General features: G+C 43.6%; 1 protein-coding gene and 1 non-coding gene across 2 annotated transcripts in view; one reads left to right on the plus strand and one right to left on the minus strand.

Annotated features, from left to right (window-relative positions):
• ZNF510 (zinc finger protein 510) overlaps nt 1-21,022 on the minus strand; it is a 36,738-nt gene extending 15,716 nt beyond the window's left edge. Inside the window, 4 exon segments of the mRNA XM_066363127.1 lie at nt 404-530; nt 2,581-2,747; nt 14,458-15,038; nt 19,168-21,022. Coding sequence (XP_066219224.1) covers nt 404-530; nt 2,581-2,747; nt 14,458-15,038; nt 19,168-20,918 — 2,626 coding nt within the window. The 5' untranslated portion in view covers nt 20,919-21,022.
• TRNAS-AGA (transfer RNA serine (anticodon AGA)) lies at nt 17,180-17,255 on the plus strand. Its single transcript has one exon. It is a non-coding gene; the product is annotated as a tRNA-Ser (tRNA).
• Nucleotides 21,023-21,041: the final 19 nt, after the last annotated feature.

Consider the following 21,041-nt stretch of genomic DNA (forward strand, 5'->3'; position numbering starts at 1 on the left):
CCCACTCTCCAAAAATCTAATCAAAAAGACTTTTGATAAAAACACTTCCAATGACTTACCTGTGACAGAATGAATAACTCTAAGCTTTGCTCCTACTTCTGTTCTGGGTGACAAGGGGACATACATCTCAGGTTCAATATTTTTAAGGTTTCAAGTGTTGGAAATAGAAGTCCCTTCCTATACTATCATTCTGTGATTCTATATGTTCAAAGTAAAGGAAGGTTCAGTACGTCTCAAGATGCCACATGTGATGGACACGATACGAGCATGGCTTAGAATCTGGAAAGAAGGAAGAAGGAAGAAAATGGAGGGCTATTTAGAAGAAGACAGAATTACCTTGGCTCTGGCTGTGATTTTACCTTTGCAGCCTGATAGTCACCCATCCCTCTCAACCCCAGCTTACCACCTTCTGTAAGCTGGTCCATAGTTTCCACGGTCCCACAGTCTGTGATGGCTTCTAGATATGGTGACATCACCAAATCTGGCTCTGTCTGGGTAGGGTGATTAAGAACTGCTTCTGGTGGAGCAAATCAGGAACTGCTCCTTTCTGGGTTCTGCATCTGTTCTGAAGCTCTGGTGAGGGTGGTCCTGTCAGATGGGCTGTTCTTCCAGATGCAACTCCAATCCCTAAAACTCCCTCCTTCTTGACACACAAGAGTCACTTTGTTCCAGAGACGTTGAGACTTAGGTCTAGGAAACAAATTCATTTTAGTTGAAACTTTCATTGAGAGCACTGTTTCTCAGTTTCAACACTACTGACATTTTGGGCTCAATAATTCTTTACCATGGGGGCCTGTCCTGTGCAATGTAGGACATCTAGCAGCATTTCTGGCCCCTGCTCACCAGGTGCTAGTGGCAATGCTCTCAGCTGTGACAACCAAAAACATCCCTAGACATTTCCAAAAGTCCTCTGGGGAGCAAAATCACCCTCATTGGGATATGCTAGTATATATGATAAAGTTAAACTTGATTCTCTTGAAATTCATTAGAACTGTTCAATCCATTATTGTAGTCACTAGCCACATCCTACTATTGAGCACCTGAAATGTGGCTAGGGCCACATGTTGAAATAATAACATTTTGTACATACTTAGATAAACACAATACAGTAAATCCTCACTTATTGTCAGTAGGTTCTTGGAAACTGTGATGTTCAGTGAAATGGTGTATGTATATAACCAATTTTACCATAGGCTAATTGACATAAACAAGAGTTAAGTTCCTATGGCATATTTCTGGTCATAAAGATATCACCAAACTTCTAAATAAAGACCAAAACATTTCCAATACTAAACATTGAAATAAATGTGAGCTATATATGTATTTAAGAAAGATGAATGAAAACAAGTAAGATAATGATCTTCTAACCCACTTATTCAGATTTAGGGTGTCCAGAGCCTCCCCAAGCAGCTCACGCTGGACAGGATGCCCTCTACAGCAGAGCACACTCAGAGACAGCCACACTCACTCAGACTGGGGTAAGGCAGACATTCAATTAACCTAACATGCACATCTTTGGGATGTGGGAGGAAACTGGAGTCCCTGGAGAAACCCTCAAACATGGGGCCCACATGCAAACTCCACACAGACAGTGGCTCAGCTGGGAATCGATTTTTCCCTCATCGTTATTACAAAATGCTATTGAATGAAATGTTGTTATTCAAGGACATGCTGTTTGTTCTTCAAGTTAATTTCATGTTTCTTTTTAGTTTTTAATGTGGCTATTAGAACATTTAAAATTACAGATGAAGCTCACCTTCTCTGTCTATTGGACAGCACTGCACTAGACTATCAGACTATGCCTTCCTACTGAAGACAGACACAGCTTGGGCAGTGCAAGAGGTGCCAGGAGCCTTACCTAGAGGCTTGGAGACATGCCAGGAATCTCAGAATGCACACGTGTCACACAGTGAGATTCGGTTCACACTGACTTTACAATTAAAGTCCTGGGGGTTTGAGCAGAAGCCGCTCCACTAGGGCTGCGAAAGCTGCCACACCGGGTTCTAGGGAGGCAGGGCGTAGGAACAGTCTGAAATGGGGAGGAAAGCATATCTGTATTTGCATCCTAGCTTCTTCATCTTGTGACCTTGGCTCTGCACATTTTACTCCTGAGCCCGTTTTCTTATTTTTTTTTTTCATCATGTGGTTATACCTATAAAAAGGGTGGTTGTGAGACTTAAACAACTACTAAATAAAAAGAACAAAATTGTCTTCCAAATATGAGTACTTAGCAGTGCTCATTAGCACTTCCTTAAGTAAATTCTTTACAAGTTATGACTTTTTTCTCTCGGAACAACGTAACAAAGCAGTTTTTACTAATATCCTTTTTTCAATTGACAAACCTTGCACGTGCTTAAGTGATAAGGCGTAACTGACCCGGTCCTTCTGCTCCTAAGCCCGGGCGCGCTCTGCCTCAGGTTCACGGTCAGTGTGATAAAGCGCATTGCCTCCCGCCGCTGGCAAAGCCTCTCCCGCAGGGCCCGCAGCGGTCAGCGCCCGCGCGCCCGCCCCGCGCATCTTCCCCCCGGGACTCGGCCCCTCCTGCGCCCTTGGAGACCCTGGAGCTTGGCCCGCGCCCACCTTTCCCGGGTCGACGTCCAGGCCTGGCTCCGGGATCGACGGTGACAGCTCGGCTTTCGGGGTTAGATCCCCAAACGTCCTGCTTCTTTCCCCTAGGCACGAGTCCTGACCTGGGTGTTGGACCCTTAGAACCTCGAAGATTTCACCTGATGTGCGACTCTTCAACACTAACGAAGCGGGAGAGGGCGGGAGCAGGAAAATGAGGCTGGCTGCACATGCGCAGAGAAAAGCACAGGATACCCATTCCCAGAATGCTGCACGATAACCCACACCGTTCAAGACTACATTTCCCATAAAATCGTGACTTCTCGCAGAAAGAGAGAGAGAGAGAGAGAGAGAGAGAGAGAGAGAGAGAGAGAGAGAGAGAGAGTTTTCATCCTTACTTTTGTTAACTCAGATAATAACATTGGAATTATGTAAGCAAATTCACTTTTTCCCCCCCGAGATGCATGTTACTTAGCATTGTATTGTTTGTAAGAAAGGAAAATTCAGCAACATGTTAAGAACTTCTATCTCTAGGATATTGGTATTCTCACTTTATTATTTTCTACTTTCCTATGTGTTAGGAAATTTGGTAATATAAAGTTTATAGAGGGAAATATTTTAGCTTTTCAACCGTGCCTTTTAACTGAGAGCTGCTAAGAGATGTGAATCAAATGCTGGGACTAAACTAATTTAGTAATAAGTTTGATGTCCTTTATTCAAGGGAAAACAACCCATGGAATAGGGAAGTGCAGCGTCTAACAAGCAGTGGATCACTCTTTTTTTTCTTTTATTTAAGATTTATATATTCATTTTAGAGTGGAGAAAGCGAGAGAGAGAGAGAGAAAGAAAGGAGAGAGAAGCAGAAAGCATCAACTCCCATGTGTGCCTTGACCAGGCAAGCCCAGGATCTTGAACCATGACCTCAGCATTCCAGGTCTACGCGCTTTATCCATTGCTCCACCACAGGCCAGGCGGATCACTCTTCTAAGGGCAATTTTATAGAGTGCATGAAGAGGCAACATGGAAACGGCATGCCTGGCTAGAACATCAGAAATGTCCTCATAAGGCAGGTCCTGTTCTCTGGTGTAAAGTAAGCTAACAAAAGCTGAGTTGGAGGATTATGACTGATGTGTGTCACATTCCTGAACAGTGACATATATTCTCATAAGTTCAAGCTGACTTAGTTTTAGATTTGTAACATAAACACCATTCTGTGGGTCCTGATATAGGGGTGGGCAAAAGTAGGTTTAGAGTTTTGAGTACATGAAAGTTTATTCTTGTCTTATTATTTATTCATTATTATATTATTTTTATTTTTTTTAGCAAGAGAGAGAGAGAGAGAGATAGAGGGACAGATAGGGACAGACAGGAAGGGAGAGAGATGAGAAACATCAAGTCTTCACTGTGGCACCTCAGTTGTTCATTGATTGCTTTCTCATATGTGCCTTGACTGGGGGCCTACAACAGAGCGAGTGATGCCTTGCTCAAGCCAGTGACCTTGGATCTAAACCAGTGACCTTGGGCTTTAAGCCAGCGAACTTTGGGCCCAAGCCAGTGACCACAGGGTCATATCTATGATCCCATGCTCAAGCCGGCAACCTCGCACTCAAGCTGGTGAGTCAGTGCTCAAGCTGGCAACTTCGGGGTTTTGAACCTGTATCCACTGCATCTCAGGCCAACACTCTATCTACTGTGCCTCTGCCTAATCAGGCTATTTGTGCTATTTTCTATATGAAAAACTGTAAACCTACTTTTGCCCACCCTGTTGATTTGGGTGATAATGATTGTTGGTCAAATAAGTTTGTAAATTGATATATATTTTTGCTCGCTTATAGTTTGCATTGGGTGTGGGGGACAGGCTGTAAGCAGGCAGAGTGGTTATAGCCTAAGCCTAAGGCTTAATTTTCTTTCTTTTTTTTTTTTTTTAACAGAGGCAGAGATAGACAGGGACAGACAGGAACGGAGGGAGATGAGAAGCATCAATCATCAGTTTCTCGTTGCGCGTTGCGACTTCTTAGTTGTTCATTGATTGCTTTCTCACATGTGCCTTGACCGCAGGCCTTCAGCAGACCGAGTAACCCCCTGCTGGAGCCAGCGACCTTGGGTCCAAGCTGGTGAGCTCTTTGCTCAAGCCAGATGAGCCCGCGCTCAAGCTGGCGACCACGGGGTCTGGAACCTGGGTCCTTCCGCATCCCAGTCCGACGCTCTATCCACTGCACCACCTCCTGGTCAGGCCTAAGGCTTAATTTTAAGACTAAGCTTTTCCCCACACCCTTGACTGATTACATGATGTGGAGTGGTACACTCTCATGAGGAATCCCATTATGCCTCAGATAAGTGACTTTGTATCAGAGATTTCCTTGCTTGTACAGTGTGTCCATAAAGTCATGGTGCACTTTTGACCGGTCACAGGAAAGCAACAAAAGATGATAGAGCCTGACCTGTGGTGGTGCAGTGGATAAAGCGTCGTCCTGAAAATGCTGAGGTTGCTGGTTTGAAGCCCTGGGCTTGCCTGGTCAGGGCACATATGGGAGTTGATGCTTCCTGCTCCTCCCCCTTCTCTCTCTGTCTCTCTGTCTCCTCTCTCCTATCTAAAATGAATAAATAAATAAAAAAAGATGATAGAAATGTGAAATCTGCACCAAATTAAAGGAAAACCCTCCCAGTTTCTGTAGGATGATGTGGCAGCATGTGTGCATGGGCAGATGATGACGTAACACCGTGTATATAGCGGAGCAGCCCACGGCCATGCCAGTCAAGATGTGGATGGTACAGAGGGAAGTTCAGTGTGTTCTGTGGCTCGCTAAATTCGAATTCGTGACCAAAGTGCAACGTGAATATCGGCGCGTTTATAATGAAGCACCAGCACATAGGAATAACATTACTCGCTGGGATAAGCAGTTGAAGGAAACCGGCAGTTTGGTGGAGAAACCCCATTCTGGTAGGCTATCAGTCAGTGACGAGTCTGTAGAGGCTATTCAGGATAGCTACCTAAGGAGCCCTAAAAAATCTGTGCGTGAGCCCACATCAAATTGCACTGAATAGGTATGAAACTGGGAGAGTTTTCCTTTTATTTGGTGCAGATTTCACATTTCTATCGTCTTTTGTTGCTTTCCTGTGACCGGTCAAAAGTGCACCATGACTTTACGGACACACTGTATATTGGTTTAAAGGATTGGGTTTCTATACTATAAAGTGGGGCAGACTGGGAGCTTGCTTTCTCTCAGTTCCTGAGATTAGCATTAGAGGAGAGAGCAGAGAAAGGAGAGCAGAGTAAGGTCATGTGGAGGAGAGGAGAGGCAGCCAAGATGAAGGAATGCTGAAGAAGCCAGTTTGTGCAAAGTTTGTGCAGAGAGAAGGAAGTGGGGAACAGAGGTGAATAAGGCTAGTGAGCTAGAAACTTTTGATTCTAGGAAACTCGGGTAAGTCAATAGCTTTGTGAGCACTGAATGAGTGGGTTTTGGAGCCCAGTGTGTGTTTTTACTTGCCTGCCGGGTGCAAGCTAGGAGTAAAGCTAATGGCCCACCAGTTCTTGGCTCCATTGTTTCATTACCGTCTGTCCGAATCAAATGCGAACCTGCATGGGCCAGGCAGCTGTGATGGTGGCCATGCCTACTGGCCACACAATGATATATCAATATAATTTAATTGAGTAACAAACGCATCAGTCTGGTGCAGAAAGTTCATAGTAGGGAAGGTCACAGGAGTTGGGGAATAGAAAATACATAGGAACACTTTGTACTTTCTGCTCAATTTTGCTATAAACATGAAACTGCTTTAAAAAATAAAGCCCAGCCTGACCAGGCAGTGGCGCAGTGGATAGAGCATCGAACTGGGATGCGGAAGACCCAGGTTCAAGACCCCGAGGTCGCCAGCTTGAGCGCGGGCTCATCTGGTCTGAGCAAAAGCTCACCAGCTTGAGCCCAAGGTCGCTGGCTCAAGCAAGGGGTTACTTGGTCTGCTGAAGGCCCGCAGTCAAGGCACATATGAGAAAGCAATCAATGAACAACTCAGGTGTTGCAATGTGCAATGAAAAACTAATGATTGATGCTTCTCATCTCTTCGTTCCTGTCTGTCTGTCCCTGTCTATCCCTCTCTCTCTCTGTCTTTGAAAAAAATAATAAAATAAAATAAAGCCCATTACAGGGGGAAAAAGGGACACAGAGCCATCCCAAAAGACCTCCCAATGACCAAAATGAAACATATTTAGCAAAATAATAAATATAGTAATAGATAATAGTCCAAAGAATGAAACTGATAGGGGAACTCAATAGTTAGAAATGTAGCTTTAGTAATAGTAGCTTTTAGTTATACTCAATATGCTTAATAATTAATGAAAGTACAACACTTTGTTCTAGGAGCTGGGTACATGAATGGGCCTATGTGACTTCATGAGAATGCAAGCAATCCACCTTTGTAGCCCAGGCCCAGGAGATCCACAAACAAAATGGTATCTAAGCTCCAGTGCTCCAAGGACAGAATCCCCACTGACAAGGATACTGATAAGTACTGGTCAGCAGATGAAGAAATGCTATAAGAATCCCTGGAATGTAACTTTTATCTAATCAACTTCTCCCTAAATTCCAAACTCCTTACCTATCCCTTTTTTCCCCCTATAGATGAGATGAGATATTAAGACAATTCTAGGGTAATCTTCTCAGATCACCGGCCATCTGAATAAAGTGCCCATAAAGATTCAATCTTTATCTCTACTTATTTGGCTGAGTAGTGACAGGCAATATGAACACAGATATTTTTCTGGCTTCAAAAATAATCTCCAGCCTGACCAGGCAGTAGCGCAGTGGATAGAGCAGGGGTTGGGAACCTATGGCTTGTGAGCCAGATGTGGCTCTTTTGATGGCTGCACCTGGCTCTCAGACAAATCTTTAATAAAAAAAAAATGTTAAAAATATAAAACGTTCTCATGCATTACAATCCATTCATTTCCTACTGCTCATGTTCATGGTTGCAGGTGGCTGGAGCCAATCACAGCTGTCCTCCGGGACAAGACCAAATTTTTATTGGATAATGCATGACGTACATGGGTCGTTGTGAGGTCAGGAAGTAAACTTCCCACCTTTTAATCAAGTAGCCAGCTAGCTAATTGCAGAAACCCTTTTGACGAAGAAGATGGCTAAAAGAAAAAAAGATGAGGAGTATCATACTTTTCAGCAGGAATGGACAGAGGAATTCGCCTTTGAGGAGAGAGCGGGTTCTGCAGTGTGTCTAATATGTAAAGATAAAATTGCATCGATGGAACGGTCAAATATAAAGCAGAACTTTGACACACGCCATACTATATTTGCATCGAAATATCCAGTGGGGGACAGCAGGAAGAAAGCATGTCAAGAGCTACTGTGCAGAGAGCAAGCTAGTCAGCAGCAACTCCGTGTTTGGACCCAACAAGGTGACTGGAATTTGGCTAGCTTTGCTAGTGCTTTAGCAATCGTGAGAAATAGAAAACCATTCACAGATGGGGAGTATGCTAAAACATTCATGCTTGATGTTACCAATGAACTTTTTGACGACTTTTCAGACAAAGACAAGATAATCAAATGAATAAAAGACATGCCTCTGGTGGCAAGAACTGTTCACAATCATACCATCATGATGGCAAATCAGATTGAGGCAACACAAGTGAAGGACATAAATGCAGCACCATTCTTTTCGCTCGCTTTGGATGAGTCAACAGACGTAAGCCGTTTATCCCAGTTCAGCATGATTGCAAGGTATGCTGTCTGTGACACACTACGTGAGAAAAGTCTTGATATTTTGCCTATGAAAGCGACAACAAGAGGGGAGGATTTATTCAAGTCTTTCACTGAGTTCGCTAAAGAAAAAAATCTACCGATGGATAAACTTATTTCGGTGTGTACTGATGGTGCTCCATGCATGGTGGGGAAAAACAGAAGAGTCATATAGCGCTTCTTTGTGAACATGAAAAGAGACCCATCCTAAGTTTTCACTGCATCCTACATCAGGAGACGCTTTGTGCTCAGATGTGTGGCGAGCAGCTTGGTGAGGTGATGTTGCTCGTCATTTGGGTGGTCAACTTTATTGTTGCCCGAGCTTTAAATGATCGCCAGTTTAAAACACTGCTGGATGAAGTTGCTAATAATTACCCTGGTCTGCTTTTGCACAGCAATGTGTGTTAGTTGTCAAGAGGGAAAGTGCTCAGCTGTTTCACGGCTTGTCTGAGCGAAATCTGGACTTTCCTGAGTTAGCTAATACTGAGTGGCTCCTGAAATTCTACTATCTCATGGACATGACTGAACATCTGAATCAGCTCAATGTGAAAATGCAAGGCATTGGAAATACAATCTTATCCCTTCAACAAGCAGTGTTAGCATTTGAAAACAAGCTGGAACTCTTCATCGTGACATTGAAACAGGTCATTTACTACACTTTGAAAAACTGGGAGAGTTTAAAAATGCATGCACAGCAAGTGACCCTGCTCAACATCTTAATCTCCAGCAGCTAGCGGGCTTCACATCTAATCTCCTACAGTCATTCAAAGCATGCTTTGGAGAATTTCGTGAGTGCACTTGTCTTTTTAAGTTCATCAGCCATTCACACGAGTGTGCAGTGGACAGCATCGACCTGAGTTACATCCCCAGTTTCTCTGTCAGAGATTTTGGGCTACAAGCTGCTGACCTGAAGGCTTCAGACATGTGGGTGAATAAGTTCAAGTCACTGAATGAAGATTTGGAAAGACTCACACGACAGCAAGCAGAGTTGGCGAGCAAAGACAAGTGGGGAGAAATGGAAAAACTTCAACCCATGGACCAACTGATTGTCAAAACTTGGAACGCGCTTCCCATCACATACCACACACTGCAACGTGTGAGTATTGCTGTACTGACAATGTTTGGCTCTAGGTATGCATGTGAGCAGTCTTTCTCACATCTAAAGAACGTTAAGACTAACCTACGATCACGTTTAACGGATGGAAGTCTCAACGCCTGCATCAAGCTTAACCTCACCACGTATCAACCAGACTACAAAGCCATCAGCAAAACCATGCAGCACCAGAAGTCGCATTAATGGTAAGAAGTACTTTATTCATCATTGTTTAGCAACAGCATAACAACGTTATTAAAAAGAATTCAGAGACTTATTGTATTTTAAAAGTGTTGGTCTTACATAAAATGCACACATTTACTTGTATTTACTGTTAAACATATTGTATGGCTCTCATGGAATTACATTTAAAAATATGGGGCATTCCATGGCTCTCTCAGCCAAAAAGATTCCGGACTGGGATGCAGAGGGCCTAGGTTCAAAACCCCGAGGTCACCAGCTTGAGCGCGGGTTCATCTGGTTTGTGCAAGGCTCACCAGCTTGAGCCCGAAGTCGCTGGCTTGAGCAAGGGGTCACTTCATCTGCTGTAGCACATGTGAGAAAGCAATCAATGAACGACTAAGGGGCCACAACCAAGAATTAATGCTTCTCATCTCTCTCCCTTCCTGTCTGTCCCTATATGTCCCTCTCTGTCTCTGTCACACACACACACACAATTAATCTCCATGTGTCCATACGGATAAAATGAATGAATGAACAAAAGGGGAGAAGGAACAAATCTTCCTAAAAGAACTCCAATTAATAAGTGTAAAAGATGTCAATGTACTTCAGCCAAATACCATCAGTAATACACTTGGAGTTGAACAATTTGTATTTTAATAGTAGTTGCAGTGAGGTAGAACACAAGAACACACACACATATGGCAACCATGAAGTGCTTTAGTAAGAGAGTATTTAGAAAGGAATGATAGGATTTGAGTTTTGGTTAGTTCATTTTGCAGAGGTTCCCAGGCAGCTGAATTGATGAGGATGGGTTGTTGCCAAAAAATAATAATAATTATTATTAATTAATTAATTAAAAGCAGCAGCAGTCACTCATATCAGCTGGGAGAAGGATGCTTGTTGCTTTGAGAGTGGTAGAGCGACTTTGTTTTTGTCAGTACTTACGGCATTGTGGTCACAGTGGCCTTGTTTGGTAGGTGCTTAGTGAAATTATGTAGGTTCACCAAGAAAATACCACTGTTTAGCTGTGGCCTCCAGGACAGCTTTTAGCATCAGCCAGGCTTCAAGTGACAGGCAAGTGGGGTTTTTTTGTTTTGTTTTTTTTACAGAGACAGCGGGAGAGTCAGAGAGAGGGATAGATAGGGACAGACAGACAGGAAGGGAGAGAGATGAGAGGTATCAATCATCAGTTTTTCGTTGTGACACTTTAGTTCTTCATTGATTGCTTTCTCATATGTGCCTTGACCGTGGTCCTTCAGCAGACTGAGTAACCCTGTGCTCGAGCCAGCAACCTTGGGTCCAAGCTGGTGAGCTTTTGCTCAAACCAGATGAGCCTGCGCTCAAGCTGGCAACCTTGGGGTCTCGAACCTGGGTCCTCCGCATCCCAGACCGACGCTCTATCCACTGCACTACAGCCTAGTCAGGCAACGGGCAAGTTCTTAATGCCAGAGGCTGCTTTATACTTTCTCAAACAAATCAGGGAAATTGAAAATCACCACTAGGACACCAGAGTGATAACTGATGCAGGCAAGATCCCCTGATGGATGCTATTGTGATGGGCAATTGGTACTATAAAGCCTCAAAGTACCTCCCTGCCAATATTTATTAGTTACTGTAGTTACAGTAGTGGTTCACATCCACACTAGCAGCACCAGGACTCTGAAGAGGTAGGGGCCGGCAGGATCTGCAGCTCTCCTCAAGACACCCAGGTGGGGCCCCCAGTGTGGGGCAGGGTCCCAGGTGTGGGATGGTAGTGGAGGGCAATGGTTTTCTAGGAAAGGAGGTGAAAGGCCTTATATTTGTAAAAAAACATTTGAATGCTTTAAAAACTTAGGAAATTTAGAAATTTAAAATGAAAAACATGTCTTTTAATTACTTATAGCTTGAATCCCTATGAAAGTTATTGTGAGTGCCATGTAGTTCCAGCATCTGCATCATTGTTCTAAGCAGATTATCAATGTTCTCTTCCTACTGTTTTATCTTATTTTTGAAAATTAATTTTATTGGGGTGACAGTGGCTAACATATTCAGGTTCTGACACACCTGTGGTGAAGAATGTGAAGACTCATTCCTTTTGCCCATGCTTAGGGCCAAGTCAGCTTCTCATTTCTGTGGCCTTTTTTCTCATGGAACTTACCATGTGATTCTATTACTCAAGAGAACACAGGATATCATTCCTGGGTTAAAGGCATTATGGGTGACACCTGAAATCACCTTCAGTATAACAGAAACAGAACTTAGGGTAGCAGCTAAAGGGGGTGTGTGTGTGTGTTTTGTTAGTACATTTCTGAAGTGTGACTTCTCTCCAAAATATTTATTTATCCATTGTGTAACTTCCACCCTACACTGTAACAGAGAACCCAAGTGACAGTATTTTGGTTTGGTTCTGGCTTCTAAAAGATTCCGTCAGAGAGAAGCTCTGGGCCCTGGCCAGTGGCTCAGTGGATAGAGCGTCGGCCCTGTGTATGGGCATCCTGGGCTTGATCCTTGGTTAGGGCACACAGGGAAAGTGATCCTTTGTTTCTCTTTCCCTTCCTCTCCCTGGCCCCCATCCTCCCTTTTCCCCTCCTGAAGCTAGTGGCTCTCTTAGTTCCCACATGGTCTGGCTGGGGACACCTCCCTCTGTGCCAGACAGCCTCAGGTGCTAAAAATAGTTTGGTACTGGAGCTGGCTTGTTGGGCAGATGAAATATATTATGCTCACTTTGTTAAAGATGGCACTGCCCACGTGGAAGCCCGTCTCCCAGGTGATGGTATTGGTTGCCCTTCTTGCTTGGGATGGGCATGATTATATTAACATGTTTTGGGGGCGGGCTGTGGGCAGGCAGGATCCTTACAGCCTGGGGCTTGGTTTTGGGACTAAGCCTTTCCCACCCTTTTTGATGTGGGATGGTGCACTCTCATGAGGAATCCCATTATGCCTCAGATAAGTGACTTTGTATCAGAGACTTCCTTGTTTGTATATATATTGGATTAAAGGTTTGGATTTCTACACTAAAAGTGGGGCAGACTGGGAGTTTGCTCTCTTGGTTCCTGAGATTAGCATTAGAGAGGAGAGCAGAGAAAGGCCAGATGGAGGAGAGGAAAGGTAGCCAAGATGGCGGAGTGCTGAAGGAGAAGTCAGTTTGTGCAGAGAGAAGGAGATGGGAAACAGAGGTGAATAAGGCTGCTGAGGTAGAAACCTTTGATTCTAGGAAACTCAGGTAAGTCAGTAGCTTTGTGAACACTGAATGAGTGGGTTTTGGAGCCCAGTGGTGTTTTTACTTGCCCGCCGGGTGCAAGCTAGGATTAAAGATGATGGCTCACCAGTTTTTGGCTTTGTTGTTTCATTACCATCTGCCCGAATCTAATGTGAACCTGCATGGGCCAGGTGGCTGTGATGGTGGCCATGGCTACTGGCTTTACACGGGCCCATATGGGGTTGCCAGGCTGGACACATGTGGTTGTCTGCCTCACTATCTTTCCTCCTCTCACCTTAAAAGGAAGACATAGGGGAGAAGAAAGGCAAAAAGATTGGAAAGGTTTTTTTTTTTTCTTTTTTCTCTTAGTGGAAAAGCAATTTCCTGGTAAGGACCACTTGGAAAAGCAATTTCCTGGTAAGGACCACTTAGAAAATGTTTTGGGCTGAGTCACATGAGACAGTTAACAAGGTCTCAGTCCTCAAAAATGGTGTCATAGATAGAGAGAAAAAACCCACCTACCCATTACATCAAGGCTGAATCTCTGAGCCTAATTTATCCTTTTTTGAAAATAAGGTAGGAACTATACTCTTGCTTCAAGCTTTAAAAACAAAGAAAGAAACAAACAAAAAACAACACAGACCTTTGCTTTTAAATAATACTAATAATATAATGAAGATAGTTATTATTATTGCTCATTTACTTGGTGCCAGGTTCTATTTTTTTGTGACTGACATAGATTAACCCAGAAAATGCCCCCAGAAAGGACTGTGATAATTATCATTACCCACCTTTCACTTATGAGGAAACCATGGAACATAAATGAGAATCAAGTTCCTCAAGGTCACATACAGGAGGGATAAGTGACCAAGAAGTTAAATCAATAAACCGCTTAGCAAATTCAGAATCTGGGTCTCAGTGTACTGAGGTTCCAAAATTCACTTTTATAGTTTTTAAAATAAACTGTTTTGAAGTGTAATTTACATAATTTGTACTCATTTTGGTATATTTTTATGTGAAAATTTATACAGCTTTGTAAACACCATCATAACCTAGATACAGAACATTCTATCACACTAACACATTCCCTTGTTTTCCTACCCAATTAATCCTCACCTCCACTCGTAGGCAACCAATGGTCTGCGTCCTACCCATCTTGATTAGATGTCTTTCCTAGAATTTCATATAAATAGAACCAAGCAGCTCAACTCTCTTATGCCTGGTTTCTATTTTATCTAGCATAATCTTACTGAGATTTATCGATGTTGTTACATGCATTCCTTCCTTTTTATTGCTGAGCAGAATACATGTATCCGTCAATGGACACTGTAATTCTTCCTAATTGGGACTATAACGAATAAAATTCTATGAACATTTTGGTGCAATTCTTTTTCTCTCTCTCAATTTTCCTCACCCACCGCCTCCGTCAATTCCCCTCGCCCGGGTTCCCTCAGCCCGCGGTGCACCGGTTCATTGGCATGCACACCAATCGGCGATGGCAATCACCTTGGCTCGGCTCCCGCAGGATCATTGAAAGCTAAGGGTGGGAATGTCTCCGCTTCTCTGTGTATAACATGGACTCACGAAGCTTCGAAAATGCTTTACAGGTTGGCAAAAATGTTCCTACAAAAGAGTTACTCAGTGACAGTAAAAATTGCCCAAAGGGGAACGATGCAGAGCTGTGGGGAAACCTAGCAGGTGGCGAGCTGCTCTTGCGTGGAGGGTCGAGGGAGCGCCAGTAAGGTCCCCCTGGAGGCAGAGGCGACGGGGCGGGAGGTATGGATGCGGCTGGCTGGGGGCTGGCTGGGAGCTGGCGACGAGGGCTGGCGCGGGGTAGGCTGGCGGCGGTCGGGTGGCGGGTCGCGGGGACTCGTGGAGCCCTCGTTCCGCCCCAGCCCACGCCCGCTCACGTCCCTTTGCCCCGCCTCCTCCCTGGTAGATGCGTAGGCCCCCCAGTGGTGACACCAAGCAGGTCCCGCTATGGCGGAGCACGCGGGACCAGGACCGGCCGACTGAGGAGGGAGAAGGGAGCGGAGCCGGCGCTGGCACTCCAGTAGGACACACGCCTGCGGCCAGTGGGTAGGTCAGCGCATTAATTCCAAGACAACTCTGCACCTGAGGCCGCATCCGCTTGTGCCCGGGCGGGGAGGAGGCTCTGCTCACCTTACGGCGGGGGGACGGGGACGGGGACAGGCGCCCGTGGGACCGGCGCAGCCCGTCCCGGGGGAGCGCGTCCAAAGAAAAGTGGTGAAAAGGAAGGAAAAGCGGTACACTTATTTAAAACTTATTTTATTTTTTCCTGTACAATTCTGTTGGGGGGGGGGGTAAATACCGAAAAATGAAATTGTTGGTTGTAGATACAGAGCTGTCCAATGGATTTGTAATGCTATTATCTTAGTTTTAATTTGCACTTCCTTGATGACTTAAGCTTTGGAATCTTTTCTAGTTACTGGCCACCTTATTTCCAACCTTTCCAACTTATTGGCCAACTATATATTTTCTGCAAAATGCTCATTTTAAGCTTTTTCTTATTTTGCCATTTTAACTGGGTTGTCTTTATGAAATCTTTACATATTTTGGATGGAAGTCCTTTGTCATTTATTAAAGACATTTTCTCCCAATCTATGATTTCCTTTTTCATTTCGATAAAATCTTGGAAAGCACTGTAAATTTTAATAAATTTCCACTTATTATTTTGGTTTTATGGTTCATATTTTGCTAAATTTTTAAAAACTTGGTGTGCCTCAAAGTACAATTAGTTTCTTCTCTTTTCCAACAAATTTTATACTGTTAGGTATTTTGTTTAGGTCTACAAGTTATTTTGAATAATTATGGTATAAACATAAAAGGTGCATTTTAAATATATGAATATCCAATTATCACCATTTTAAAAATAGTCCTCTCAGAGAAATAAAAAAAAAATAGCCCTCCTTTTCCCATCAGTTTACCTCCGAACATTTGTTAAAAATCAACTGACGGCCCTGGCTGGTTGGCTCAGTGGTAGAGCATCGGCCTGGCGTGCAGGAGTCCCGGGTTTGATTCCCGACCAGGGCACACAGGAGAGGCGCCCATCTGCTTCTCCACCCTTCTCTCTCTCCTTCCTCTCTGTCTCTCTCTTCCCCTCCACAGCCAAGGCTCCATTGCAGCAAAGTTGACCCCGGCGCTGAGGATGGCTCTGTGGCCTCTGCCTCAGGTGCTAGAATGGCTCTGGTTGCAACAGAGCAATGCCCCAGATGGGCAGAGCATCGCCCCCTGGTGGGCATGCCAGGTGGATCCTGATTTGGTGCATGTGGGAGTCTGTCTGACTGCCTCCCCGTTTCTGGCTTCAGAAAAATACCAAAAAAAAAATTAAAAAATCAACTGACAACTTTTACTTATAGCTCAGATAAGTAGAGAGAAGGAAAGAGCATTGCTCTTCTCCCTAAGACAACAGCTGGGCAGACTAACTTTTCTTGAATGCTCAGATATCTGAGATTGCAGAGCAGAAAACTAACCCAGAGTTTGGAAAGGTAGATGGCCCAGGGAGAAACAAGGACCCAAGCCATTGCTGAACTGAGACAGAGAATGCCAAACGCCACGTAAAATGACTAGTGGGAAAACTAGACAACATGTAAAATCTGATAGTTTATTTCAGTAGAGGGATGGAAAGTATAATACACTTTAAAAGCTAGAAATTTTTAAAAAGTGCCATAAATAAAAAATGCCTTCAGGCCCTGGCAAGGTGGCCCAGTGTATCAAGTGTCTTCCTGCCCACCAAGGTTATGGGTTCGACTCCTGGTCAGGGCACGTATAAGCAATCAATAAGTGCACAAGTAAATGGAACAACTAAGTAGAACAGTGAGTTGATGCTTTTCTCTCTCCTCTCTGAAAGCAATGGAAAAATTAAAAAAAAAAAAAGCCTTCAAAGGACTGCTTAGTAATACTTGATACCTCTGAGATAATCAATGGTATTTAAGATTTTATGTATATGTATGTGCGTGTGCTTAAATGTATGTTTTGTTTGGCTTCACTGAAAAGACACACTTTAGTTACACTACCTTTTCCTATAGCCACATGTCAGAAGGCAGCATGAGAAGGGTATGTGGTATGATTCTGAATTTTCAGACACTTTCTATAAAATGTTTATTTGATGTTAATATACATGTGGCAAACTGAAACTGATAGCAGGATAGTTACTAAATAATGGGTACATAATCCCATCGCAACACTGAGTTACAAAAACATATAAAACAAGTATGTATAAAGTAGCATGCATATATATAAACTCACAGATAAACAATACAGTACTCAGAATATATTCACATATTTCAGTGCTGTTGTATATGGAATTTGTTTTTTTAATGCTTTTTCTAGGGCATGTCTATGAATCAATAGTTATATATCGTTTTAATGTTACATATGAAAAAGTTTTAAGCCCTGGCCGGTTGGCTCAGCGGTAGAGCGTCGGCCTAGAGTGCGGAGGACCCGGGTTCGATTCCCGGCCAGGGCACACAGGAGAAGTGCCCATTTGCTTCTCCACCCCTCCGCCGCGCTTTCCTCTCTGTCTCTCTCTTCCCCTCCCGCAGCCGAGGCTCCATTGGAGCAAACATGGCTGGGGCGCTGGGGATGGCTCTGTGGCCTCTGCCTCAGGCGCTAGAGTGGCTCTGGTCGCAACATGGCGACGCCCAGGATGGGCAGAGCATCGCCCCCTGGTGGGCAGAGCATCGCCCCATGGTGGGCGTGCCGGGTGGATCCCGGTCGGGCGCATGCGGGAGTCTGTCGGACTGTCTCTCCCTGTTTCCAGCTTCAGAAAAATGAAAAAAAAAAAAAAAAAAAAAAAGAAGAAAAAGTTTTGATATAAGAATTTCTAGGTAAAGGCTATTTAATAGATTTTCCTTTTGTAACACACTCAAAGATATTAAAGCTGATAACTTGATGAAAACTTTCACATTCACAACTCAATTATAAGATAGGTAATGAGATGTCACCTTTTTTTCTGGTAAAGGATTTTTTATATATGTTGAAATGGGCCCTGGCCAGTTGGCTCAGTGGTAGAGCATCTGCCCGGCATGTGGATGTCCCAGGTTTGATTCCCAGTCAGGGCACACAAGAGAAACACCCATCTGCTTTTCCACCCCTCCTCCTCTCACTTCTCTTCCCCTCCTGCAGCCATGGCTTGATTGGAGTGAGTTGGCCCTGGGCGCTGAGGATGGCTCCATGGTGTCTGCCTCAGGCTCTAAGTTGAGCAATGGAGCAATGCCCAAGATGGGCAGAGCATCATTTCCTAGTGGGCTTGCTGGGTGGGTCCCAGTCCTGGCACATGCGGGAATCTGTCTCTGCCTCCCCTCCTCTGAGTTAAAAAAAAAATGGTTGAAATGTTGGTTTTTTTCTCCTGATACTTTCTGATTTATGAGGGAGACTTAACGGATAAAAACTATGATTATTCAGTATGTCATCAGGGGTTTCTCCTATGTGATGTTTCTGATACTGAGTTGAGACGTGCACAGAAATACAGGATTTGCTACTGAGAGGTGGCAAGTATACATCAATATTAAGTGTACCCAAACCTGTAGAAGCTCAGCAGAGAACAAGTTTATTTCCTAACTGTGAAAAGGCTGTGTCCAGGTCTCTGACCATGTTTCCTTCCATCTGGTACTCTTCCATCTTCAGCCCCATGGTTTCACTGATGGTTACTGCCACTCCATTTTGGTAAGGGACAAGAGAAAACATTGAGAATTTGAGGGCTGAATCTAATGAGACTTACCATTGACCCCCACATTCCACTACCCAGGTTAATAATATGACTACATTTAGATGACAGAGTGGTTGAGAAATTTAGGTGTGGCACGAGGGAGAAGAGGAAATGGTTATTGGTGAACAATGAATAGTTATTACACCAAAGTAAAACTGAGAGATGTCTTACAGTAGGATTCTCCACATCCATTACCTCATTTCTTGTCTGTGTTGTTATGCTATGAGGTTTCTATGTATTTTCAGCTGTACTGACCAAGCTGGGTTTTGGCTAAAGGTATCATTGATTACATTGTCAGTTTCCTCACTGTGATTGCTCTGATAATAAACTAATTTTGATTGCTGGAACAAAGTTTTCACATTTTTATTACATTCCCAGAGTTTTTCTGCAGTGTGAGTTTTCTGAGGACTGAGTGCACCGAGTATTTCTTTTATTCATTATCTTTATTGAGTTTCCTTGCTGGGCGAGTTCTGTGATCTACAATGAGGTCTGCACTCTGGATGAAAGACCATACACATAGAGTGTCTTCTAAGAATTTATCTCCTGTGTAAGTTCCCTGATGTTTAGTGAAGGTTGGTATCTTGCTGAGGAATTTTCAAGTGTTCGTTAGTCATAGGGGTTTTCCCTTACTTGTCCTCTTTTGTTCTGTGAGATTTTATTTTCACCTTACGAGTTTTTTTTATATCCTTTACATTTATATGTTTAATTCCCTGTATGGGCTTTCTGATGTTCTCTAAGGCTTGACTTCTGGCTGAAAGTTTTCCCACATTTATCACATTTATAGGGTTTCTCTCCTGTGTGAGTTCTCTGATGGACTCTGAGGTTTGACTTCTGGCTGAAGGCTTCTCCACAGTGGCTGCAAGTATAGGGTTTCTCTCCTGTGTGAGTTCTCTGATGTTTTCTTAGGACTGACTTCTCGCTGAAAGCTTTTCCACACTCAGTACATTCATAGGGCTTCTCTCCTGTGTGAGTTCTCTGGTGTCCTCTGAGATTTGATTTCTGCCTGAATGTTTTCCCACACTCATCACACTTATAGGGTTTCTCCCCTGTGTGAGTTCTGTGATGTACTCTGAGGTTTGATTTCTGGCTGAAAGCTTCCCCACAATGATTACATTTATAGGGTTTCTCCCCTGTGTGGATTCTGTGATGTCCTCTGAGTTGTGATTTCTGACCAAAAGCTTTCCCACACTGATTACACTTATAGGGCTTCTCCCCTGTGTGAGTTCTATGGTGTTTCCGTAGACCTGACTTCAGTTTGAAAGCCTTCCCACATTCATCACATTGATATGGTCTTTCCCCTGTGTGAGTTCTCCGATGATTCCTCAGACCTGACATATGGCTGAAAGTTTTCCCACATTCATTACATGCAAAGGGTTTCTCCCCTGTGTGAGTTCTCTCGTGTACTATGAGGATCGACTTATAGTTGAAAGATTTCCCACATTCATTACATTCAAATGGTTTCTCCCCTGTGTGAGTTCTCTGATGTATTTTTAGGCCTGACTTTGCACTAAAAGATTTCTCACACCCGTCACATTTATAGGGTTTCTCCCCTGTGTGAGTTCTCTGATGTTTTCTTAGGCGTGATTTCTCACTGAAAGTTTTCCCACATTTCTCACATTCATAGTGCTTCTCCTCCGTGTGACTTTGCTGAGACTGAGTCATGCATGAAGTCATATAGCAGGATCTTCCACATTGATTACACTCATAGGGTTTCACTGTTATGTGAGCTCTCTGATGTATGTTGAAAGTTGACTGGAAACCCAGTGTCTCTGTAGATGTGTCATAATCAGAGGCTATGTCTGTCATATGAGTTCTCTGATGTAAGAGGGCTGAATTTTGGCTGCAATTCTTTTCGTGTTCAAAGGGTTTCACTCCTATGTGGATTTTCTGATGTTCTCTAATGTGGGATTTTTGACTGAAAGATTTCCCTTCTGTGTCAGTTCTTTGAGTGATTTGGCTGAAATTGTTTCTGTTTTCAGTACATTCATATCCATTACACTCATGGTGACTCTTGTCCTCTGGATGATTGCTCTCAGAGACCATAAGTGTTGATTTACCATGTTGGTTTCCCCCAAATTTATGAAATTGATAAAATTTCACTTTTGGGTGGGTGCTACTGGATGTAATAAGAGCAGCCTTTTCAAGGAAAGCTTTTCCACATCTATTATAGTCAAAAGCTTGCCACAAAGTCTGAATTGTCTGATGCTGAGTAAGTTCTTCTTTATGACCAAAGCTTTTCACATTTTTACTGTAAACAAAAGATTTCTCTCCTGTATTAGTTCTGTAGTCCTTAATACTGAGGAGCCATTTCTCACCTGCATCAATCTCATGAGCCTTCTTTCTTGAATGCTGACAATGTGGGGTCAGTGAGCCCCGATACAAATAAGCAGGCCCTGGGGTGTCAAATCTACAGGGCATCATTCTTGCAGAGAAAATGTTTATATCCACGTTACATGGTTTTCCTGAAATCTCTTGCTCAGTAGTCAATGATTTGTCGGTAAATAAAATTTGCCACAATTCTCTGCCTTGGCTTTCTGAGCTCTT

Source organism: Saccopteryx leptura, chromosome 2 (assembly GCF_036850995.1).
Source record: "Saccopteryx leptura isolate mSacLep1 chromosome 2, mSacLep1_pri_phased_curated, whole genome shotgun sequence".
NCBI lineage: Eukaryota > Metazoa > Chordata > Mammalia > Chiroptera > Emballonuridae > Saccopteryx > Saccopteryx leptura.